Below are 26,185 nucleotides of genomic sequence, written 5' to 3' on the forward strand. Positions count from 1 at the left end.
CGGAGTGAGCGCGTCGCGGCCCCGCGAGGCCCCCGCCGTCGCCACCGCTGACTCGCCGTCGCCCCGGTCCCGGCCGCTCTTCCTGAGGGCCGAAGTTTCTAGGGTCGTGGGTGCGCGACTTCCTGCTTACCGTCCTCTTTACTACCATGCCGCTGTACGAGGGCCTGGGGAGTAGCGGGGAGAAAACGGCGGTCGTGATAGATCTGGGAGAGGCTTTCACCAAGTGAGTGGCCGCGGCGCCGGCTGCGGTGTCGGGGGGGAAGGGCAAGTGGCCGAAACCCAGGTCCGGCCCGGTTTCTCATTGCTGGCTCACGGGGCTAGTTGCGACGCCTGCGCGCTACGCCGAACCCTGCCTAGCCCCTCCGCAAATGATGGTCCTTATTATTTCCACCGTGGGCGATGGGAATACCGAGGATCCGGTGGGGAGGTCGAGAGGACCAAGAGGCTTCGCGAGAATTTCCTTCGCCCAAGCTCCCGGTTATCACCCCAAACCGAGCAGACCCTTTGGAGTCACCCACGCGAGGATGACGGTTCTGATCTAGACCCCACTTACCGTGGGCTTGTCAGTTTAGGAAGCTAGCAACCGAATTGTAACGCTTGATGAACATCTCCATCATTAGACACTGAATAGAGCTTCTGTTGGTGCTGAAAATCCAAATATATTCAAGACGAGGGCCATTGCTCCCCAAAAGTAGGAAGTCAAATTGGGGAGACTGAGCACATCAAAGAGATGATGCCCTATAGATGAGACTCTCGAGATTGCGCCTCCCCTCAAAAGAAACCTCTTAGATTAGGAAGAGTAACTTTTTAAAAGGCAACTTGTAGACACTGGAGTAATGGTTCTCAACCTTTACTACCAAATTAAAGTCACATGTACACAAACCTTAGTATATTTGCACGTAGTGTCAGGGATTGGCGAATATCACAGTGGTCCTTGGACTCCAGGTTGAGAGCCCTTGTGCGGGGCTCAAAAGAGCGAGAGTGACAGCCAGAATCGCACTTCATATGTATTTGAAATGGAAACATTTGAAAATCTTTATGAATATAAAATCCGAATAAGGCCTAACATGTAGTAGGTATTTAAATAACTTGATAGAATAAGTGCTAAAAAGAGCCTACTTAAGAATTGGACCTCAGGTGCACCAGAACTGAATTAAACAGCCCTTGGATTAAACAGTCCATTCTCTTACTGTTTCATGCAAGATCCTCCCTTATTTTTATTTTTAAATTTATTTTCAAAGGTTTGTTTCTAGCATAAGAAATACCTTGAGGCTGACACCCAAAGATAATTACTTTGGCTATATGTTGAGGAAATGAGAAGCAGAAAGCTGATATACAGGAAGATGACTATTGACAAAGACAACAGGAGGATGATAAGATGAATTTATAAAGTAAAAGAAAGGAATTGAAGTTGACCAGTGGGTTGCATCCTGGGAAGTTTAAGGAGCACAGGTGCACGTAAACATGGAGATGTGATGAGTAGAAGATGAAAAGAACTATTTGGAAATAAATAGGAGGAGAGCAGTACTGAAAACTAGACAGAACAAGAAGAGAAAATTTTCAGACTAAACCTAAATGGTGATGATTTTTTGGCAACATTTTAAGCAAAGTTTTGTTTTTCAAACATGAACAGAAATGGGAATACCTAAATACTCAAGAAAGGAGAATAGTTTTTTTAAGTGATGATAGTGATAAAGATGAAATATAGACAGAAGCTTGTTATATGAGTATGATGGATGAATAATGTGATTATAACTATGTCAGATATTCATAGTTTTAAAAATAGACCAAAAGGAAACCTGTCAGTATAGAAACTAGTAATGTTAGAATGGCGGACTTACAAGTAACTCATATGAATGAAGTCAAAATATAGTACAGATCCAGGGTTGTAGAGATGTATTGCTTAAAATTCTGGTAAAATTAAAAACTGAAAAGTAAGTGCCGCCCTAAAAACTGATATAGCCCTAACCAGGTAGCTCAGTTGGTTAGAGCATCATCCCCAAACACCAAGGTTGCAGGCTGATCTTCCGTCAGGGCACATATAAGAAGCAACCAATGAATGCATAAGTAGAACAACAAATCAGTGTCTCTTTCTCCCTCCCTATTTCCCTCCCTCTGTCTTGCTCTCTAAAATCAATAAATTAAAAAAAAAGATGTATGTCAGTGTTGCTAATTTGAAACTTCTTTTACTTTTTTTTTAGATTTCATTTATTTGTTTATTTATTTATTTATTTATTTATAGAGAGAGGGGAAGGGAGAGAGAAAGAGAGGGAGAGAAACATCAATGTGTGGTTGTCTCTCATGTGCCCCCAACTGGGCACCTGGCCTGCAACCCAGGCATGTGCCCTGACTGGAGATGGCACCAGTGACCCTTTGGTTCACAGGCTGGCTCTCACAACACTGAGCCACAGCAGCCAGGGCATTTTTTTTTTTTTTTTTTTTACTTTTAATACAGTTATAAATAAATGAAATTAACTTTTTTTTAGGTGTTTTTGCCTTCGAATGCATCAGAGATGTTTCCAAATGTGTTTATGTCCACTGTTTTTAAACAAATACAGAAAAACTTGTTTCTGTGACAAATATATAAAAAGATTTACCTGTTAAGTGTTTCAATTTTCTATTTACTTGCAGGTGTGGATTTGCTGGAGAAACCAGTCCAAGATGCATAATTCCTAGTGTGATAAAAAAAGCTGGCATACCTAAGGTATTTTTAAAGACAAACTAGCAATAAATGCTTACTTTAAAGTATTTTAAAATGTGACTTCAAATAAGATTGATTAGAACAGGGCTAACTATATGTATATATCTTATGACTGTATTCCAAGAAAAAAAAATTTTAATATGTAGTTTAATTTTGCATAAGTAAAATTCACCTATTAAAGTGTACAATTCAGTGATTATATTAAATTCTGTAACCACCACAGTCCAGTTTTAGAACTTTTTGTCATACCAATAAGATCTCAAATGCCTGTTTACAGTTTATCCCCATTCCCACTGCCAACCTACCACTCAGGAGTTTTTCTGTCTCTATAAAGATTTGCCTTTTCTGTACATTTTATATAGGTAGAATTATATGATATCAAGAGCTTTTAACCTTGTAAAACAATTTTCTGAGCTTTATGGTGTACCATAATTATAGAATAATTTTATTCTTACCCTGTTCAAAATATACACCAGGTCTTCAGTCCTTTATCTTTAATTCCAAAATCCAAAGAATTGTGAAGAACAATTTTTGAAAGACAGTTTCTTGCCAAAGCTGATTTGGTAGATAAGGAATTCTAGAACAATAGAAAGAATGATTTTCTATGCCACAAAATTTACCTGTTAAAATCACAAAATGAAAACAGGCTTATGGAAAAAATAGGGTTGAGGTAGACCATATAAAACCCATGTAACTTTGTAAACAAAGCACTAGCAAGAACAATAATTGATCTGTCAGGAAAAAATTGGAACATCTTTGGCTTGCAACTGAATGTGGCTGAAGCCTTTCCTGGGGATATTAAAAATGAAAAGAAAGAATGGATTGAAAAGGTTGGTCAGTGGGTGCTGAGACAATGCGGATGAGAGTGAGCTCTGAGCCAGCCAGTGGGGCTGTTGTTAAGGTGGGACCAAGAGTAAAGGTAGCCCCATAAAGACTCATGAAAGGGTCCATTCTGGGAAGGGGACCCCTGGTACCTAGGATCATGCAAACTTAAAAAATAAATCCAAAAGGATACCTACCTGTGTGGCCACTGTGTTGATGACTTGATTTTTCTTTATGAAGGTAATAACTGTTATCATATTTTTAGTTCCTCTTGCCTACTATGAACTAATACAAATTTCACATTAATACAGAAAATGTTCCCTTATTTAACAGTTGAATATGAGCATTTTGGTTTCATAAAAGTACATGTAGCAGAAGAGACTAGTACATCATTTTATATTTGGTGTTAGGAATGCATCATTAAGATCAACCTATGAAATATATGGAATCAGAAATCTTTTTAATTATCCTTGTAAGAAATTGTTTTATTGATTTCAAATTTTCTGCAAATTCTTAGACAAGCCATAAATATAGTAGATATTTGTGGTGTGGTATCAAAATATGATGGGAGTTCTTGCTTATTCATTTTTCATGTTGTTTTGTTTTATAATAATTGATGTTACTTTCCTAGATAGATTACTAGATATATTCCTGACTGGACTTGGAACTTCTGCATTCTCCTTGGCACTTTTCTTAGTGCTTTTAGCTCTTATTTTCTTCTTGAAAAGACAAATACATATGAAGATTATTCTACATTCAGCTATTCATGGTTCAGAACCTTTTTTAAGCTACATAAAATCAGGAAACTAGCTGAGCTGATCGTCTCTCCTTTAAAAGTAAATGAAGAAAAGTCTGACAGTGATGCATCTGAGTACTTAAGCTTTCTAAAGATTCTAAGTGAAACCTTGTTTTGTATTTGTGTTGATTTAGCACTCATGGTTTGGTAGTGTTTGCACATACTGTTCTAATGCTGAAGATGTGTGTTTTCATTTTTACCACACATATTTATTAGCTTTGTACTGTGTCAGTTAAGGAAAAATATATTAGAAGTAAGTCAGAAACAGTTCTTGCCCCTTGGAGCTTGTAGTCTAACAGGATTATAGGTAATCAAGTGGGGTGATGTTACAAAAGGGAAAGCATCAGTGTTTTGGAAATTACTAAGAGGAACTGGACCAAGTCTGGAGCTGTGATGCTTTTTAATTGATGCTGGTATTTTATTACTCCTGCCGAAATGATAAATACGATGAAGGAAAAATACAAATGAACAAAGCTCTTTAATTATTTACAGGCACACACTTTCATGGCCCACAAGCAAAAAATTCCATCATTTTGGACATGCCAGTTCTTAGGGATTTCTAATGAAAGCGATTAATCTACATTTAATGTTTCCATATTTTCCTCAATACAGATTGCTTTTGATTTATTATCAAAGTAATAAATAAGCATGTTTCAATCTGAGGCTATTTTATTATAAATTAATGCCATTTTAATTTTTTACAGCCTATCAAAGTTGTTCAATATAATATCAATACAGAAGAATTATATTCCTACCTAAAAGAATTTATCCACATACTGTATTTCAGGTAGGATGCAATGCTGTTGGTATTTTCCCCCAGCTTTTGTGATTAGATTTTCCTAATGCCAGTCATAGTGAAATTTAGTTGTGTTACATCTGATGGAAAGAAAAAAAAAAATAGATTGACTTCCATTACCATTTTTACTTGCTTATTTTCAACTTTTTCCAAATATATTTGAAGACTAGAAAATGGTCAAGCATAAGAAAATTGAAAACAAATCAAGTGCCCATTAATAAAGGGGGGTGGATAATTAAATTATTGTACATCCTTATAACGAAACACACAGACATTAAAAAAGGCTTCTGTGTCTATATGTACTGGTACAAAAAGGTGTCTGATTTATGATGATAATTGAAAAAAACAAGTTGCAAGACACAACTATGGAATGAATATTTCTGTTAAAATATATGCATGCACATATACAATATGAAAATAGACAAAATATTATAAATGGTAATGTCTGGGTAATAGAAGGATAAGGTATTTATATTTTCCAAATTGTAAACTTATATTTGGCATTTTGTGAGCATATACTTTTTCTAACTTTTGTAATTAAAGGAAAAAAACTTTAATGGCTCAAGTTATTCATAAGCTATTGTTTTTTCTGAGATAAGTTAATAGAAATAAATGAAGTTCTTCGCACAGTGCATGAAATATAGTAAGAGGTCAGGAATGTTACCTTTGCTGAGTAGTAAAATGAAAGATGTCTTTTTATCATAAAGCATTTTAGGCTAATGTAGTATAGATTCCCTATTCTTAACAAATTGGAATACGTACCAAAATAAATTTAAAAATTTTATTTACTTTTAAAAACAAAACTATCACTTTTCAGGCATCTGTTGGTGAATCCCAGAGATCGCCGAGTTGTGGTTATTGAGTCGGTACTGTGTCCTTCCCACTTCAGAGAGACACTCACGCGTGTTCTTTTCAAGTATTTTGAGGTACCTGTTTTATATGTTGTTATTTTTGGTAGGTACTCAAAGTTTAAACTAAAAAGTTCTCATTTATTTTCTTCATTATATATACTACACAGTGCATTTGAGGAACCAGATGACAGTAAACCAAAGCCTCCTGAAATTGACTATTTATTTATTTGTATGATTATTTCATGCATAGTTAGCATTTCATCCACTACTTAGATAAATGAAGATTTCTTTTTATTGATGTTTCTGTTATTTAGTTTAATATAGGTTTTTTTGTTTGGGGACTTTAGTTTTTTCAGAATTAAAAGGTTTATTATGTACTGTGGAGTTTATGATGTGTTTCTTCCAGGCCTTTCTAGTTTCTATTGTTCAGTTACACTGAGTGCTCTACATTCTTCAATTCTTTCATTTTACACCTTAAATTCCTATTAAATGGAATATTCAGGTAATAGTTCCCTTAGACTAGGTAGGCAGTGCCAGGATGATACTAGTAATATTTCTTATAACTTTCATTTCATAAGATCCAAGATTCTTTTAAAGACCAAATTTATGATTTAACATTATTAAATTTCATATTCTAAGAAAAGATCATATGGAGAATCTTTGTTATTTAAATTTTTAAAAAATCTCTGCCTTAGGAATTTAGGGTTTTCCAGCAAGGGAAACTAGAAGATTGTATAAAATGTATACAGCATATAAGAAATCAAGCACTTATAAATATAGTTTTTATACATTGTACTGAACTCAAAATATATAAAAAATCATGTCTTCATGAGATAAGAGCAGTTAGTATTTCTAACTTACAGTTTATTAAGACAGTTACATACTTACTAATGTTATAAATTTCAGAATTTGGTTTGCAGTAGGAAGAACACAAAACAAGAAGTCACTTCAGCTCTTATCTCTATAAAATACATGATTCTGTGTTTATATTTAGAGTTTCAGTTGTGTTTGTGTGTCCTTGTATATAACTAGAATACCTGCTGTATCTACTTAGATGAGGGAAATACTGCAATTATTTTGTTTGCCATTTGGTCATGGTGGACTTTCATGTTTTGATTGAATATTTATCTAATATTTGGAGTGTCACCAGATCTGGCAAATTCGCACTGAAAAATGTTACAGAAAACTAAGGATTTTTGTAGTTCTTGAATTTAATTTTAACTAATGTTTAAAAATTATAGCTTACATTACAAATTTTGTGAAAAAGACAACGAAGAATTCTTTTTCTGTATTTTCATTTTGATGGTAAATGCATCTTTTAATTTTTTGATTTAACATTTTCCTTCGATTTTATGTTTCTAGACCTCTTCTTTTACCTCTTTCAGTTTTCCCTCAGAGAGAACAAGATTTTTTAAAATATTTTTTGAAACAAAACAACTTAGAGAATTTAAAAAGTGTTTTTATTTACTACAATACATTTTATTATGTGTAAATTCAAAGTAATCAACAAACTAGTTCTTAATTTAAGGCCATAAAATTGTTGAATAGGTATCATAATATAAAGAAGTATAACATTCCTGGGAGTTTTTTCAAATACATTTGAAATATAAGGTAAACACCTTCAACTGCTGACTCATTCTGCTTTTGTTGTTTTCTAGGTTCCATCTGTCTTGCTTGCTCCAAGCCATCTAATGGCTCTTCTGACACTTGGGATAAACTCTGCCATGGTCCTGGATTGTGGATATAGGGAAAGCCTGGTGTTACCTGTATCTTTTTTGTCAACCAGCTAATTTTGCGGTTTTTACTCTACCTTAAAATAATTGGACTTATTACAAATGGTTTTTATTGTACCAAACTATTTTGGGTTACCGTGTACAAATATGAATTAATCATGTGGAAAAAATTCTCAGGCTTGTGGGACTTAAATTTACTTTTTGTAGAAATATTATCATGACTCCATCCCAGTATATACTTCAGGGATCAGACCTCATGAATATTATGTTCAGTTCTTAAGTGGAACATCAGCTAATTGGATATGTCAGATAAGTTGACTAGAATAGTCAAGTTCTAAGAAAAGAGCCTTCAGAGAGTAATTGGAGAACTTGGAATGAGAAAGTTAAATCAAGAAAAATTAAGTTAATGGTGACATTAAATCTGTCTTCAAATACCTGAAGAGCTCGCTGTGGAATGTTGAATACATGTTTTTCTTTCTATCTCCAGAAGCTATCATGGCAGTATGGCATAGGGTTCATGAGTTTGGGTTTTGGAATCAAATACACACATAAGTGTAAATCTCACTATGCTTCCTACTAGTTGTATGATGCTGCTCAGGTAGTTTAATCTCTTTGGGGCCTCAGTTTCCTTATCCATAAAATGGGAATTATAATAATTCCAGCTGATAGGGTGTTATGTGACTTGCATGAGGTGGTATATGTAGAGTATTAGCAAAGGACCTGGTACATAGAAACTTGATCAAGAAGTGCTATAGTTTTTTGTTTGTTTGTTTATATTTTATTGATTATGCTGTTACAGTTGTCCCAATTACTTTTCCCTTTGCTCCCCTCTGCCCAGTACCCCCCTTCCCTCCAGCAGTGCCACCCCCCCTTAGTTCATATGTCCATGGGTCGTGCATGTAAGTACTTTGGCATCACCCTTTCCTATATTATTATTAGCATCCCCCTTTCTGTTTTGTACCTGCCAGTTATGCTTCTTAATCCTTGCACCTTTTTCCCATTTCTCACCTTCCCCCTCCCAGCTGATAACTCTCCAAATGATCCCCATACCTATGATTCTGTTCCTATTCTGGTGGTTTGCTTAATTTGTTTTGGGGTTTTTATTTTTTTTAGGTTCTGTTGTTGATAGTTGTGAGTTTGTTGTCATTTTAATGTTCATAGTTTTGGTCTTCTTTTTCTTAAATAAGTCCCTTTAGCCATGGCTGGTGTGGCTGAGTGGAATGAGTGCTGGCCTGCAAACTAAAGGGTCTCTATTTCGATTCCCAGTCAGGGCATATGCCTGAGTCCCAGACTAGGTCCTCAGTTGGGGGCATGCAAGAGGCAACCATCATTCACGTTTCTCTTTCTCCCTCTCTTCCCCTGTTTCTAAAAATAAATACAATCTTTAAAAGAAAAGTCCCTTTAACATTTCATATAATAAGGGCTTGGTGATGATGAACTTTTTTAGCTTTACCTTGTCTGGAAAGCACTTTATCTGCTCTTCCATTATAATGATAGCTTTGCTGGATAGAGTAATCCTGGTTATAGGTCCTTGCTTTTCATCACTTGGAATACTTCTTGCCAGTCCCTTCTTGCCTGCAATGTTTCTTTTGAGGAATCAGCTAAGAGTCTTATAGGAACCCATTTGTAGGTAACTCTTCCTTTCTCTTGCTGCTTTTAAGATTCTTTATCTTTAACCTCTGGTATTTTAATTATGATGTGTCTTGGTGTGGCCCTCTTTGGGTCTCAGCTTGGTTGGGACCTTCTTGTGCTTCCTGGACTTGTATGTCTTATTTCCTTCGCCAAATTAGGGGAAGTTTTCCTTCATTATTTTTTCACATAAGTTTTCAGTTTCTTTCTCTTCCTCTTCTCCTTCTGGCACACATATGATTTGGATGTTGGTATGTTTAAAGTTGTCCCAGAGGTTCCTAAGCCTTTCCTAATATTTTTTGATTCTTGCTTCCTCATTCTGTACTGGTTGACTCCTTTATTTCTCCTTTATGTTCCAAATCATTGGTTTGAACCCCGGCTTCCTTCCCTTCACCAGTGGTTTCATGTGGACTTTCCTTCATTTCACTTAGTATAGCCTTCATTTCTTCCCTGTCATACTTAAGCATATCTGTCAAGCCTGTGAGCATCTTTATCACCAGTGTTTTGAACTCTGTATATGTTAGGTTGGCTATCTCCTTGTTGCTCGGTTCTTTCACTGGAACCTTGATCTGCTCCCTCCTTTGGGCCATACTTCTCTGTTTTCTCAACTTGACAGCCTCCTGTGTTTGCCTCTGTGTCTTAGGTAGAGCTTTTGAATTTTTACATTTAAGGAGTGGAGCCTTAGGTATTCACCATATTGTGGCAGTGTTTGAGTGTGTTGAGGGGGCTGAGAGGAAACAATGCTGCTTGCTCAACACTCACCCCTTTTCCAGGCGCTTCTCCCACTTCCCGTATGGGACTGGTACCTCTCTAGCTATTGCCCTGGTTGTGGTTCCTGGAGTGAGTGGGTTTGCAGATGTTCTAGGGTCATGAGGGTCCTCTAAATAAATGGACTCTGCTGAGAGACGAGCAGTTTCTTCCACTGCCCCAACCCCCACTGGTTTTCACAGTCAGAGGCAAAAAGGCTTTGTTTTCCCTGGTGTTAGAACTGTGAGCTGCATGGTCTGGTCTGGGGCTGCGATTGCTCCCCAGGTTTCCCTCTTGACTTTTATGTGTTACTATGCTTTCTGCCAGCTGGCCACAGCCGCTGCTGCCACCACCACACTGTGTCCTCTCCACCCCTCCCACCTTTCTGGATGAGTATTACTCTTTATAACTTTGTTGGACTTCCATGAAATTCGATTTTCTAATAGCTCTGATTGTTTTTAGTTTTGAGGTAGTTGTATTTCTTCTTATGGTTGTGGAGGGAGGCGAAGCGTGCCTATCTACGCCTCCATCTTGGCCATAAGTGCTATAGTTTTCATATCATTCACAACATCGCTAGTAATTCACGCTGTCCCAAAATAGAATTACTAACTAAACTGGTAAATTCCTTGTCATTAGAAGCATTTAAGCAGAGTATATGTTGCTCAGAAATATTACAGTGGACATTGCTACATTGAAAAGGGTATTGAAATACACAAATGCAAGACATGCAATTTTGAGATCTGCATTTATTTATTAGAAGGAATATGGGAAGGAAATCAAGAATTATTAACTTCAAAGGAACTAAATTAGGCATTAGCTTTTTAAATATAAAGTATTTTGTGTGTAAGTCTCATAACAGTCTTGTAACTTAAGTATTATTCTCATTTTATAAATGAGAAGATTGAAAGTTTGAATAGGTTGTAACTTAAGGTTATGTAAGCATAAAACCAAGATATATACCCATGTTTGTTGCCAAATCCAGTGCTTTTACCAGTATACCTTTTTTTCCTTTTTATAAATATTATATCAGCAAAAACAATATATAAAGGAAGGTAGCAAACCCACAGTATAATATTGTGCACTATCCTCTGCTGCGTAATAGAAATACAATGGAAGACATATATAATCTAAAAATTTCTAAGCTACCTTTTTAAAAATACAAATGAAAGAGAACAATCTATAAAAATTATAATGAAATTTTTACAGGGGCTTTTTTGTATTAGGTCTAAATTTGGTGATTTTATGTGGAGTTTATTTTTACTGCACATCTGAATTTAGACTAGCCACATCTCAAGTGCTGAAGAGCTATAGGTGGCCAGTGGCCATTTTATTGGATACCCCAGCATAAGCTAATGAAATCTATGTGCTGTGTATTTAACCTTTTTCTGTGGAAAATAATGTGAAAAAAAAGACTGATTCTTCTGTAACTTTTAAAAATAAGAATTTGTTGATTTAGAACAATACTGCAGAAAGTGGGGAAATATAAGGAAACCACATTTTGTCTCCTAAAATAGTAATATCCTTGATTACTCTATAGATATATGAAGGAATCCCAGTACTAAATTGTTGGGGAGCACTCCCCCTAGGCGGAAAAGCTCTGCACAGGTAAGTTTCTTGGAATTTAGCATGCTTTCTTTACCTGTGCCACTAAAACAGATAATAATTTTTTGACAGGGTTCAGTAGGGACATATATTATGGACATTTAATGTTATTTATTTCATTCTCTGTTAGTCTTCAGTGTGTTCATCTTTAATGGATGAAACCACTTTTACTTAAAGCACCATAATGAACTAAATAAAAGGAAATCAGTTGACTTAAAATATCATCATTATGTAATAAATATATTAAATAAGAAAAGGATATCAGTTGCAGTATTTTAATTCCAGTAATTTTTTTTTTTTTAATCTTCAGGGAGTTGGAAACTCAACTCTTGGAACAATGTACTGTTGACACAGGTGCTTCTAAAGAGCAGAGCCTTCCCTCTGTGATGGGTAAAATCATTTAAAACTATTTAAGAGTGGTTTACATTACTCCCTTTTCATTTTTCAAATAATTTTATTTTTACCCCATTGCATAGTTACTCTTTTCCCCACATCACTCTGATGACATTGCTCCAACTATAAGGTTATTATTGAGCTTTTTATCACCAAATCTAGTAGCTTAATTTTAGTTAGCTTTTCTACAAATTTTGACATTGTTGATTGTCATGTACTCTTGATATTATCTCCTCCCTTGGCTTTCAGGAATGCTGTTAATTCTCAAATGTATCCCTGGGCCTGACCCTTCTTCTATACTTCATTTCATATTTCCAACTGATTATTTGATATAAACTAGGCATGTCTCTTGGCAGTTCAAGCTTAAGACTTAAGTGAATGCATTATCTCTTCCTCTAAATTCATTTTAGTGAATCATTCTTGGATAAAGATAACATCTTTCTTATCTACCACTTTGGAAAACTGGGAGTTATCAAGTCCTTTTGATTCTCCCTCGGAAATCTCTTTCAAATTTCATCTTTTTTTTTTTTTTTTTTTGGTAACCTTTTTTCAGTCATCCACACCACTGAACATCTGAAAGCGAGGATGTTGTAAATTAGGCCCTCATTATTGCTTGCTTAGATTATTACAGGATCCTATTCTCTAGACCTATTCAATCTATTTTACACTGTTGCTTGAAATAACTTTCACACAACAAATGTGATTACATTGCTCTTTTGTTTGAGAACTTTTGCTGGCTCCCACAGGCTAAAATCCAAATTATCTGGTATACATATTTCTTCACAATCTAAATTTACTCTGCCTTTTACCTTTAACTGCTAACCTCAACCCTTTGCACCTTATTTTAGCTACAGTAAATTTCACGTGGTCTCTTAGGCACCATAGTCCTTCTACAACCCTGTGCCTTCATTTATTCTATTTCTTTACCTGGGACATTTTCCTTTGCCTAGTTGTGTTTTTTATCTTTATGCATGGCTCAGCTAGAATGTCATCTTAATTTTGAAGCCTTCCTTGTTTTCCCTAAGCAGAAAAATTGTTAAGCCCTATCTGTTAAGCCTTCAGCAGTACTGATTAGCATGTATGACATGTTCTTATTTGCCTATTAGCTTACTGGTTTCCCTCTGGAGACTTAGAAGATTCCTGTCTTATTTATTTTTCAATCTGTACCATCTAATATAGTGCCTGGGCACTAAATAACTGTTGGAAAGAGAAAGGCAGGTTTTTAGGACATTTATGCTCACATATATTTCTTTTCCATTCTTTTGGTAGTTAAAATATAGCATTCTTCATTCTATAGATCGGATTATAATTTTTCTATTCCAGGTAAATTTTCCTACCCTTTTAGTATATCATGATGACTCTTTATTTATAAAATGTATTCAAAGATAATGAGTTTTGGACAACTGTTCTTTAAGCAACTGTATTGGACTCTAATTCTGATCTTTCCTTCTCATACTCCCCGAAATCTGTGTTTGTGATAATAAGCCTTGCAGTCCAATAATTAAGGAATTTAAAAAAAAAAAGTGTCACTGTTTGGTGAAGGACCCACTTAGAAGGATCAGAAACTCAAATACATTTAAGATACCTCTTTTGAAATCCTTAGCAAAGATTAGATGATAGTCTTACACACATTGGGTTTCCTTGCCTGAACTTTCAATACTAGGTTCTAAATACTTTCATTTAGTATTTAGTTCAAAAAAGAATGAATATATGAAGTACCTTATCACTTATAAAAAGCTAATCTACACTGATTTGAAAGTGAACAGTTTAAAAGTAAATTATATACAAAATATGCTTCTTATTCTCCTAAGTTAACTGAAAATTAAATACGATTTTTAGAGCTAGCCAGTGCCTCTTGTTTGCTCTTCACTCACAAAGTTTAAAGAGCTATGGTTATGTGTTAAGATTAAGGAGCCCCTTTCCAAAGCAGCATCTAGACCCAGCTAAAATAAGCACTTTATTTTTAAACCTTCCTTACATGTTGCCTAAAGAAAACTTTTTCATATTACCAAATGTCTTTGGTGCACGTAAGAATTTATTTGACTCTTCCTAGAGATAGTGTAGCAGTTGTGGAATGTTACAGTTTTTAGCATTTATTCTTAAATTGTAAATTCTTATAATCTAGTTCCCTTTCTCTCATCTATTTATAGCCAGATTTCAGTCTTTTGGGGAATATTTATTCTCTTGTGAGATAAATTTTAACATTTAAGAACAGGAACCTTAAAAACTTTGATTATATACTAGCCCCATCAGTAAAAAGATTTGGAGCACATACCTTCAGGGTGTATGTATGATTTTAATTAATTATATGTGCACTATTATTACTGTATGGGAAAACACAAAAGTAAGAATTTGAAAAGGAGGATATAATAAAGGTAAAATAATTCTAAAGTCATACTTATTTATAAAATTTTTGCTTCTCATTATTTATGACTTTTTAAAGTTTATGGTTTAACATTATGGAGATTGGTTTTTTTAATTCTAAATTATATAGTATTTATTTATTTTAGAGAGTGAGAGAGAGATGAACAACATCAATTTATCATTCCACTTACTGATGCATTCATTGGTTGATCCACTGACCAGGGATCGAACCCACAACCTTGGCATATTGGGATGGTGCTCTAACTAACTGAGCTACCCGGCCAAGGCAAAGATGTGGTTTTTAAGTTTAATTGATATAATATTTATTTGCAGTGGCTGTCACACTTAAAACTATAGCTAACAAGATATGTACATCCAGATGAAAGAAGTGATTACCTTTGTTAAATCATGATTCCCTTTCCAACTATACATTTTTGTCTTACTTTATGTAAATAATTTCTTCTTATAAATCAATATTTTTATATGTTTAACAATGGGTTAAAAATTCTGAGTTTAGAAGATTTTATATTTAGGTTAGAAAATTCTGTTTCTGAATATGATTTGAAAAACAAGGCTTTTCACAACAAAATCACATACTCAAACATCCATCTAACAAAGGCTTCATATATTGAATAGATTTTTTGGACTAGGTACTTTCTCACTAATTTTTAAAAATGTCACCTTTACCTTGAAGGATAAAAGTAAAAGCCTGCATGTGAACCTTTTAAAAATATATGATTTGGTTAGCATGTTACTGACAGTCATTTATTATCACAGGAAAGATAAGCAAACTTGAAACTTCACTTCTTGTAAAAGAAAAATAAAAAACTCATGTTTAAGCCTTATATTTCTTCTAAGTACCACAAGATAACCAATAAATATTTCTATGGTAGAAAAGATTTTCTTTTCTTTTTATGGTAGAAAAGGTAATTATTTAATGTCAATTATTTGACTGCATTTTTTAAAAAATGTTTTATTGATTATGTTGTTACAGTTGTCCCAATTTCTTTTCCCCCTGCTCCCCTCCACACAGTGACCCCCTCCCTCCAGTTGTCCCCCCCAACTTAGTCCATGCCCATTGGTTGTGCATATAGTTCTTCTCAACGTCTTCCTGTCTACTCCACTCCCTCCTACTATGCTTCGTAATTCCTGCATCATCTCCCTCCCTTTTTCCCCCTCCCCCCTCTCCACTGACCTCCCCCCAATATGTTCCCTGTACCTGTAATTCTTTTTCCCCTTTTGTTGCCTACTTAGTTTGCCTTTGTTTCGATTCCCTAGCTTCTGTTGTTGGTTGTTGTGATACAGTTTTCATTTTAATGTTCATAGTTTTGATTCTCCTTCTAAACCAGTCCTTTTAACATCTCATATAACAGTGGTTTGGATCTAATGAACTCCTTCAGTTTTACTTTGTCCTGGAAGCACTTTCTCTGCCCTTCTATTCTGAATGACAGCTTCGCTGGATAGAGTAATTGTGGCTGTAGGTTTTTGCCTTTCAATACTTTGAATATTTCTTGCCAGTCCCTTCTTGCCCGCAGGGTCTCCTTTGAGAAATCAGCTGATATTCTAATTGGGACTCCTTTGTACATGATTCTTTTCTTCTCTCTTGATGCTTTTAAGATTCTCTATCTTTAATTTTTGACATTTTGATTATAATGTGTCTTGGTGTGGTCCTCCCTGGGTCCAGTTTTTCTGGAAGTCTCTGTGCTTCCTGGACCTGTAAGTCTGTTTCCTTCCCCAAGTTAGGGAAGTTCTGCTTCATTATTTTTTCACGTAATTTTTCAATTTTTAGTTGTTGTTCTTTACCTTCTGGCAAATGTATAATTCTAATGTTTGTTCGCTTATAGCTGTCCCAGAGGTTTCTGAGCCTCTCCTCATATTCCTCACTTTTTGTTTCCTCCTTCTGCACTGGGTGACTGTTTGTTCCTTCCCTATGTTCTGATTTGTTGATTTGATCTCTGGTTTTCATTTCCTCACCACTTGTCTCCTATGTGTTTTTGTTCATTTCAGCAGGGCTAGCCTTCATTCCTTCCCCATTGTATTCAATATCTTTTGTTAATTCTGTAAGCTGCCTTATGACTATAGCTCTGAACTGAGCCTCAGAAAGTTTTTCTATTTGTTCATCGGTTAATTCCTTTATTTGCTGTTTGGTTAGCTTCATGACTGGTATTTCAATCATTATTCCTGTCATTCTGACTGTTTTCATTTATCTTTACTTCTTGGGCAGGGCTGTCACACATCCTACGCTATTGGGTGCAGCGCCCTGAGCACTCATCACAACCTGGAGACCTTTTTCACCACACTGTGGCGCTTTGTGTGTGTGTGTGTGGGGGGGGGGGGGGTCCAAGATGGATTCCTGCCACTACTCTCCGCTGAGAGACTGGGAGCCTCTTCCTCCATCCCCACGCCCTCTGGCCTCACAGTCCAAGGCAGTGGGGGTCTGCCTTCCCCAGCATTAGAATCGTTAGCTGACAGGTCTCGACTGCTGCCAGGACTGCTCCCCTGGCATTTCTCGCAGTCCTGCCGCTATCCCAGCTGCTGCCACCAACAGCACAGCCCGACCTCTCCTCCCAGTTTTGCCCCTCCTACCCATCTGGACGAGCACCACTGGTTTATAACTTCATACGTTGGACTTCCATGTAGTTTTATTTTCTGGAATTTCTGGTTATTTTTGGTTTTGAGGTAGTTGTATTCCTTTTTAGTTGTGGAGGCAGACAGAGCATGTCAGTCTAAGCCTCCATCTTGGCCTGAAGTCTCTTGACTACATTTTTAAGGTATCTTGTTTTTATCAAATTTATGAATAGTGTACATCTGGCTTGAACTTCTGTCATTGACTTGGCTTTGAATGATGAAGTTTCTTCCCTAAAAGCAATTTAATTTTTCCATTTAGCTTTTAAAAAAAATTATGGAACTTGTATTTTTTTAAATGTTGCTGAAATGGAAATGTGAATGCAGTATAAGAGACTATTTTTTATTATTTAAGTTCTATAGTTTGAAATAAAATTTCTCTTTTAGGTTCAATTCCAGAAGGTGTCTTAGAGGACATTAAAGGTATACTAAGTTCTTATTTTCGTCCCTTTGATTCTTAAGTATTCGTTTGGATGGCATGTGTTTTAAACTATTTATACAGAAACAACATACTTGTATATTAAGTTTATTATGTAATACCCCAAAATATTTTACATATGAGCTATGGAATAATGTAAATAAATTTTTAAATTTAAATTTATGTAAGCTTTTGGCATTAATTATGATGTGTTATTGAGGAAACTTCTTAATTATAGATTTAGTAAACAGGGTTACTAGGGATTTAGTAATTTGTACAGTATGAAAGAACAGTTAAATCACTTAAGAAAGAAGCCACTGGTTTTTATGTCACGTAGGTTTTTTTACTCCTAATTTTTTAAGTACATTTTTATAAGGTTAGATATTTTACTAAGTTCAGAAATTCTACAGTTGGGCCAAAGTATATTGGATTCATTTTAATAAGATATATTACTTCTCTTTTGCTAAAGTGCATTTTTAATGATAATGTTTAAATTGAATTTTCTGGTATTTTGATTCACCCAAAGGAAAAGAATTTAAAATATAATTCAATGTTCTTTAGTGCTGGGAATGTCATGTAAAATTAATATTCTGGAATATTTAATAGAGAATGAGATAGTAATGGATTTTAGAGTTAAATGGAATCTGGAGATAAGCTGGACCAATTGGGTCTTGAAATATTAAACTGTTTACTGTCACACAATAGGTAGAATTAGAGCTAGGGCTGCAAAATGGATCTTGTTTATGAGACTGCTTATTTTTATAGTATAATTACCTAAAATCTCTTCAGTTATTGTAAAATTTCAGTCATTTGTACATGCTTATTACAGTATCTCAAATAATACCAGAAATATCTCTAGTGAAGTTTCCTTTTCCTTTTTCCAGTCCTGTCTCCCATGATGTAACAATTGTTAATGATTTGGAGTGTTTCTATATATGCTCCAACTTGTATATGTATGTTTGTAAGACATTTAACTTTCTCATTTGTCTGAGAAACATCATATTGGTAAAAACTTGAAAGACACACACCCAATATTTGTGATATTGTGGAAAAATGATTATGTATTACTGTTAGTAAGGATTTTTGAACCTTTTTGTTAAACAATCTGACATATTTAAATTGAAATTGGGCATCCCATCCAAGAAGGGAATGTTGAATGAAATTTCATAACTTCATAATAAGGAGTACTGTGTAGCTATTAAAAAGGATCTATATTAAGAGGAAGAGCTGTTGCTGAATCATATGTATGGCAGGAACCCATTTCTATTAAAACAAACATGCAACACACTCATATTTGTTACCTATCTAGTTTAATTACCTAAATTTTCAATTATTTTAGAATTCTTAAGTATAATTTATCTATTTTTGGCTTTTAAACTCAGTGAATTTAGTTTCTTTAAAAAAGGGCCTCTTTCCCTGCCAAGTATATATGATTTTGCAGGCTAGGCATTTACCTAGTTCTGAGAACTTGAATAAAATATAAAGTATATAAGTAACTTGAGCATCTATCTTACTATCTAGCATATTGTAGATTCTTGAATATATTTTGAATTAGCGAACAAAAATAATTTTATATGTCAATATATACTTAACTAGCATGTTTTATAAGTAATTAACCACAAGTCATTGTATATTTTTGCACTCAACATCAGTTTTGTCTCTAAAAAGTTTTATTCCTCACTTATTTTTTTAATCGACTTTTAGAGAATGAGGAAGGGATAGAGAGAGAGAAACGTGGATTTGTCATTCCACTTATTTGTGTATTCACTGGTTGATCCTTATATGTGCCCTGACTGGGGATCGACCCACAACCTTGGCATTTGGGGATGATGCTCTAACCAACTGAGCTACTCGGCCGGCACTATTTTTTACTTATTTCTGAAAATAACTTGAAACAGCTTATTATAAAAGGTACTTTGCAGTAGAAATAATCTTTAAAAGAAGAAAATTTAAATTATTAAAATAAAAATGGTGATATAATAGAAGGGAAGTGATAGTGTTGGGATGTGCCAAGGGGAGAAAGTAATCGTGCCAAAAAACTGAAAACGAAGGAGTGTTACTGCAACTAGGAGTAAAATCTGGCTTTGTGTTTTGACCAACCAAGATTTAAATAAAGAGAATCAGATAGGTACGTAAAATTAGATACAGGGGTATAGATCAGTCTTATTCAAAGAAATATTCTATTTACACATTTTCATGATGCTAAAATTTATTTTTAACATGGTACTCTTTAAGGAATATCAAAACAAAAGTTTCCTCTTAAGATTTTTCTAAATTTTTTTTATGGAAGATGAACACAACATGTCTTACGACTCCTTGATGAATGAAAAGGTTTTTTTATTTGTGAATAAATTGTCATAAGCTACCTAAAGACGACGATAGTTTATAAAATTCAAAGGAATGAATGATTAGTAAATGGGGACGTAGATTAGCTAAATCACAAACCATAACAAAGTCTCCTTTTCTTTCAAGTGCGCACTTGCTTTGTAAGTGATCTGAAACGTGGACTAAAAATCCAAGCAGCAAAATTTAATATAGATGGGAATACTGAGGTAAGTTCAAAATAAATGTCCTTTTTTTTTCAGAGATTTACTTATACTTACTTATATTATTTATATTTATATTTCAGCGTCCCTCACCACCCCCAAATGTTGACTACCCATTAGATGGAGAGAAGATTTTACATGTCCTTGGTTCAATCAGGTTTGACCTTAATTTTTATGAGCAAAATAATGAACTAAGATGAATTTTTGGCCTTTTAAAATATTTGCATGTAACATTTAGTGTTATTATGAGTTAGTTTTTCATTAAGCCTCATCATTCATAAATTCATTATTCAACTTTTTAATTTTGTGAAACAGTAAAAAAAATTTCTTATCCATCAAAGTAATACAGAATTTAATAACTGAAACTAACCATTCTTTGAGGTGGAGAATAACATATTTTAAAATAGGGCTTAGCAAATTTTTTCTGTAAAGGGCCAAATGGCAAATAGCTTAGACCTTGTGGGTCAAATGGTCTGTTGCAACTACTCATCTCTACCGTTGAAGTGCAAAAGCAGCCATAGACAGTCCTGTACGTGAATGAGTGTGACTGTGTTCCAGTAAACCTCGTATGAACAGACAGTGGGCTGGATTTGACTTGAAGGCCATAGTTTGCTGAATCCTGTTTTAAAACATTGTCTTGTTAGAGAGAATGCATTCTTCCAAATATACTCAATATCTAAGGCCAGTTAGTAATTCACCTGTTTATTACTTACGAGATTATTCTGTCTGATGGTCCTACACACCAAAAGGTTGCGGACTCGACACCTGGCAGGGCACATACATAGGTTGTGGTTTTGATCCCCGGTTGGCAGGTGGTGGGGGAGGGCTCCCAGAGGCAACCGATTGATGCATCGATCTTTGTCTCTCCCTTCCTCTCTCTAAAATCAATAAAACATATCTTCTGGTGAGGATTAAAAAAATAAAGGAAGGGACCATTTTTAAAAAGAATCATATACTAAACATTTTATTTTAACTTAAAATATATAAATAAGTATTTATTATCTAGACTTTTCCAAGACCTTTTCTTTGAGGATAAGTTTTCTTCTACAGATGTGGCTTAAAATTACATAAACTAGTAATTAATGGTTTATGTTTTCCTTTTTTTTTTTTTTTCTTTATGTACAGAGAGAACTCAAAAGTTATTTGTGAATCAGTTTTGGTATAGAATCCTAGATATTGTCTTCTAGACTTTTACAGTCGTATTACATATTTTAAAAGATTTTTAAATTACTTTGTTTTTTCAAACCATTCACTATAGTTCACATAGAAAAAACAACTTATTTTTCATCCTAACACTTCATTAGCTAATTAATAATTGTTCAGTTATGTAATTTCAATATCAAATCAACTGACAATAAAAGACTTGGAAAAAGAAACCGAGGCTTTGATATTATTCACCCATCAGTATTAAATCATCAAGTTAAAAAAAAGGAAGGAAACTGATGCTGTGTTAGCATTCAGCTCACCTGGTAGAGGCAGAAGTAAGCAAGCATAGTAGCAAGTGGATGACGCTGTAAGTGTTCAGAAGACTGCAGGCTTCAGTATACTTTACTGATGAAAAGGAGAGTTAGCAAGTGGGCTGAGTCTCATGAAAAGAATTTTATGTTTTGAAAAAGATTTAAAATACTATGCATAGTATGATTCCAATTTAATTTTTTAAATAGTATCTTATATGTATAGTTAATTTTTGGCCACCAGTTATACAAATGTGTAAATAGTGTTTTCAAAAAAATAGAAGTTTGTGTCTTTTAAGAGAAATCCAGACATAGACAGTCTAGGGATGGTATGTCAACTTCCATCAGGGACCCAAACATCTTTCTGTTATCTTTGGTGTGTAGCTCTTTTCCTTGGGTTTCAGTATAGTTGCTGGAGTTATAGCTACATCTGTGTTTCAAGCAAGCAGTCTTCGGAAGGGAAAGAAAAAAGCATTTCCTCTTCTTTTTAAGGAGACTTTCTAGACGTTCCACATACCACTTCTGCCTCCATTTTATTGTCTGGTACTTCGGTACATCTAGCTGCAAGGGAACTAGCAATGTTTGCCATGTATTATTTTTAAATCAAAGAAATGCTTTGGGGGTGGAGGATGTTGTTTTTTAATCTTGTATCGCTGCTGATCTGCTTGTTGACTCTTTTACAGAATTCTTGTGGTTTTTTTCTGTTACTGAGTTTAAGGAGGTACATCTGGACAAAATATATGTAAATCTATACATAATAATAATTGCAGCTAGTACTTAGGGAATGGCTCCTTTCTGCCAGGCACTGTTCTATTAACTCATTGAATTCTCACCCCAACACCCATGAGGAAGATGCTATTATTTTTGTATACAAATGCAAACATGTTGTGTGTTTTTTTTTGTGTGTGTGTGTTTAATAATTATTTTACAGTAACATGAAACTAGTACTTTAAAATATTTCAATAGAACTAATGGTATATTCTGTTATCATATTATGTGATGTCAACAAAGCACTCTTTTTAATCTGATTAGAGATTCAGTTGTGGAAATTCTTTTTGAACAAGATAACGAGGAAAAATCCGTTGCCACTTTAATTTTGGATTCCCTTATGCAGGTATTTTTATTTTGTGAAATATCTAAATTTATGACTACAGCCCTTTAGAGAAAAATTTTAAATGCTTTATTTATTTTTATTTTAGCTGTCAGTTACATTTTTTAGCTTTTATATTAAACTTTATAGTAATTCAGTTTTACTTTGACACTAAGATATAATAACTACAATATTTCAAACCTAGGGATGCATATTTTCTGTAACAGCAATACCAAATTTTTACTTTGTACTTAGTGTGGCTTATACTTTCTTCAACTACAGGTTTGTGTAGTATTGAATTTTAAATTTCTGTGGGTATATAATAGTATGTCTCTTCTTAATGACTGTGAAATCACAGAACTTCATGGGAAATACATCACTTTGGGATGTATTGTTTACCTCTAGGGCTCTATTCAGAGACTTTTATGAAAAATATAAAATTAATGAAGGACTTTAACATTTCTAATTCTTAGCACTGGTATGGGAAAATTTTTTCTAAGAATGTTATCTTCCCACTCAACAGCTGGCTCTAGATATAATACTGTAAAGATAATACCTTAGAAAAATTAAGTTTCCACACTTTCCTTGCTGAAAAAAAAATGAAAAGTTATTTCTTCTCATGTTCGTTTTTCAACTCAGACATTCTATCCTGAAAATGAGAATACTCACATATTGCCCCCATATAGCCCATGGAATTTAAAATTCTATATTATTAAATTTAAACATTTTTAAAAGTTCTCTGTGACTATATGGCAATATTATCATGGTGGTTATATTTGCTACATGAAAACTCCCTTGTTAAAGAAACCTTGCTGTGGCCATTTGTGTAATAGAAATGATCACCTGTTTAATTTGGAATACTTAAGCTGTATATTTTCTTAAATCAGTCAAGCATTTTTTATGCTGTTAAGGATAAATCCTTTTTTTTCTTTATTTCTCTTTAATAACAGTGCCCAATAGACACCAGGAAGCAATTAGCGGAGAACTTGGTAGTCATAGGTGGCACATCTATGTTGCCAGGATTTCTCCACAGATTGCTTGCAGAAATAAGGTATTTGGTAGAAAAACCAAAATATAAAAAAACACTTGGCACCAAGACATTCCGTATTCATACTCCACCTGCAAAGGCTAATTGTGTGGCCTGGTTGGGAGGTAAGGATTTAGTTTTTTAAATATAATGATTATATACTAATTGGTTCCTGAATAGTATTACTAATGGTGTATTAGAGTAGATGATTCAGTGTCCAGAATCTCCCTCTTAATAAACTAATAGAACTACTAAAGAGTTTTTTTTGAACATTAACTTTTCCTTAAATAACATGTTAATTTTCAGAATTGCAGTATATACCTATTTCTCTTGGCACTTGCACTTTGATTTTTTAAAATAAACTTCTTTGTTCAATTAAAGTCATCCCTCATAATAGTGATAGCTGTGCTTTTATTCCAGTGATGCTACTATTTCTTAAAACATGTTTTAATTCCTTAAAAAGCTAATTAGTCATCCATATGAAAATTATTTTAATTTGTGACTGAGTTAATTGACTGTTTTTAGAAAATGACAGTTTCATTGAAATAAGGAAATAGCCTAAAAAAGAGACTAAAGAGAAAAACAATCATGGATATTTATATTTGCATACATTCTGATACGTGTTTAATAATGCAGTTTTAGCTAATAGGTATCAGGATCTTTCTGAGAGAAAACTATTGATATTTTTTTATTTTATTTTTTTTATTTTTTTATTTTGGTTTTTCAATTACAGTTGTCCCCTTTTCCCCTAATTTCTCTCCCCCACCCATATTGATATTTTTAAATGGACATATCTCTAGTAAAGTAGAATTTAGTCAAAATGTAATTTTGATCTAGGACAAATGCATTTAGTTAATTATTTTTTAAAGACTGCCTTGTGGGGGTCTTTATAAGGTCTTTAGCATAGATTCTTAGGGTATTACAATGATGCTTTTTGGGTTTTGCAGTGCTGTTTCTTTCATTTATTGACTTATAATCTTAAGAGTTGTAGCAAAGAAAACTAAGGGTATTTATTGTATTTAGAGTTGAGAATACTTTCCACTCCACGCTGCCTCACTTGCTTTTAGACACAATAATACTTCTTATCATTTTCACTATAATCTATTATAGTTCATAACACAGTAGTTACGGCTTACCCTGTTATTTAAAATATAGGATATAGAACAACTTAACTGGAATTAATTTGAAGAGTGCAAATATGCATCGTTGAATTTTACCTGTTCTGTCTTGTCATATAATGAAGTAGATGTATGAGTTCATAAATTTTTCCAATAATAATTTTCATCTTATAAAAAATATTTCACTACACAGGAGCTATTTTTGGAGCACTACAAGACATACTGGGGAGCCGTTCCATCTCAAAGGAATATTATAATCAGACAGGTCGTATTCCTGATTGGTGTTCTCTCAATAACCCACCTTTGGAAATGATGTTTGATGTTGGGAAAGCTCAACCACCTCTGATGAAAAGAGCATTTTCAACTGAGAAATAAAATTTTGAATACAACATTGCTTCATTTCAAATATCAGATCAATTACAAGCAAATTGTACAAAGTATGTGAAACACTGTTAGAGATGACTTTTGTGGAAGTAAAAGCATTTCTGTAATTACTTTTCAATATTTAATTATTTTGACTTTTGTTTTTCTTGTGTAGTAAAATGGTAGCATGTGCTTATGAAATTTGTTGTATTTATATTATTAAAATAGAGTAAAGCAGTTTAGTTTTGGAGGTTTGTTACGTAGTACTTTATTTTTTTTTTTTTAAAGAATAATAACATATTTCCTCCACTATTCACATAATCTGTCCTGGGCTTTGGAGATTCCATTAACTTTAATATTTTTAGCAATTATTTCATTTAAAGAACAAATAATGTTACCATTACCAGTTATTTTAAATACAATGTTAACATGGGTCTATTTCTTAAAAATCGTTTTGTTTTGGTATTTATGTGTCCATGAAATATATTTGACTCTTTGGACTGAGTATGTTTGGGAGCATAGGTGAGCATTTGTTGAAGTGGAGAACCCTGCCTGTTGTGGCTCAGTGGATTGAGCACCAGTTTACAAACCAAAAGCTCACTGGTTTGATTCCCAGTCAGGACACATGCCTGGGTTGCCGATGGGGTCCCCACGTGGGGGCGCATGAGAGGCAACCACACATTGATATTTCTCTCCCCTCTTTCTCCCTCCCTTCCCCTCTCTAAAAATAAATAAAATCTTGTAAAAACAAAAACAAAGGCGTAGAAATGTTTACTTTCTGGCTTTATAGTTTCTTTTATCAACCATTCTACATTTCTAAGAAAAAATTTCATTTTTATGCAGATATTTTATGTATTTTTATGCACTGCTTCATAAACGTGTATCATGACATCTTTAATCTTTCTCATCTCAAGGCAGCAGTCCTTTAAAACAGTGTACTCAGTCGTTCTTTAACTTTTATTTTTGTTTGCTTTTCTTCATTTGTTTTTAATGAACTACCTGTTATTGAAATTTTGCTGCTTTCATTCTTTCTAGGTACCTTTAAAAAGGGACATACAGGGGCAGGCAAAAGTAGGTTTACAATTGTGTATATGTAAAACAGTTTATTCT

At 34.2% G+C, this 26,185-nt stretch overlaps 1 protein-coding gene across 2 annotated transcripts; it reads left to right on the forward strand.

Annotated features, from left to right (window-relative positions):
• ACTR10 (actin related protein 10) lies at positions 1–25,098 on the forward strand. 2 transcript variants are annotated; one of them, XM_090270925.1, is made up of 13 exons: positions 3–223; positions 2,632–2,704; positions 5,024–5,106; positions 5,933–6,041; positions 7,625–7,732; positions 11,613–11,680; positions 11,988–12,067; positions 17,447–17,482; positions 19,950–20,029; positions 20,107–20,180; positions 22,510–22,591; positions 23,518–23,719; positions 24,906–25,098. In XM_090270925.1, the coding sequence occupies exons 1-13, from the start codon at positions 147–149 to the stop codon at positions 25,085–25,087; spliced, it is 1,254 nt and encodes a 417-aa protein (XP_090127051.1). In that variant the 5' UTR covers positions 3–146; the 3' UTR covers positions 25,088–25,098. The 2 variants fall into 2 exon arrangements, with proteins under 2 accessions (XP_090127050.1, XP_090127051.1); XM_090270924.1 differs by lacking the exon at positions 24,906–25,098 and having other exon boundaries at positions 1–223; positions 11,988–12,031; positions 23,518–23,754.
• Positions 25,099–26,185: the final 1,087 nt, after the last annotated feature.

Source organism: Furipterus horrens, unplaced genomic scaffold (genome assembly GCF_987537825.1).
Source record: "Furipterus horrens unplaced genomic scaffold, mFurHor1.1.pri manual_scaffold_3, whole genome shotgun sequence".
NCBI classification, from domain to species: domain Eukaryota; kingdom Metazoa; phylum Chordata; class Mammalia; order Chiroptera; family Furipteridae; genus Furipterus; species Furipterus horrens.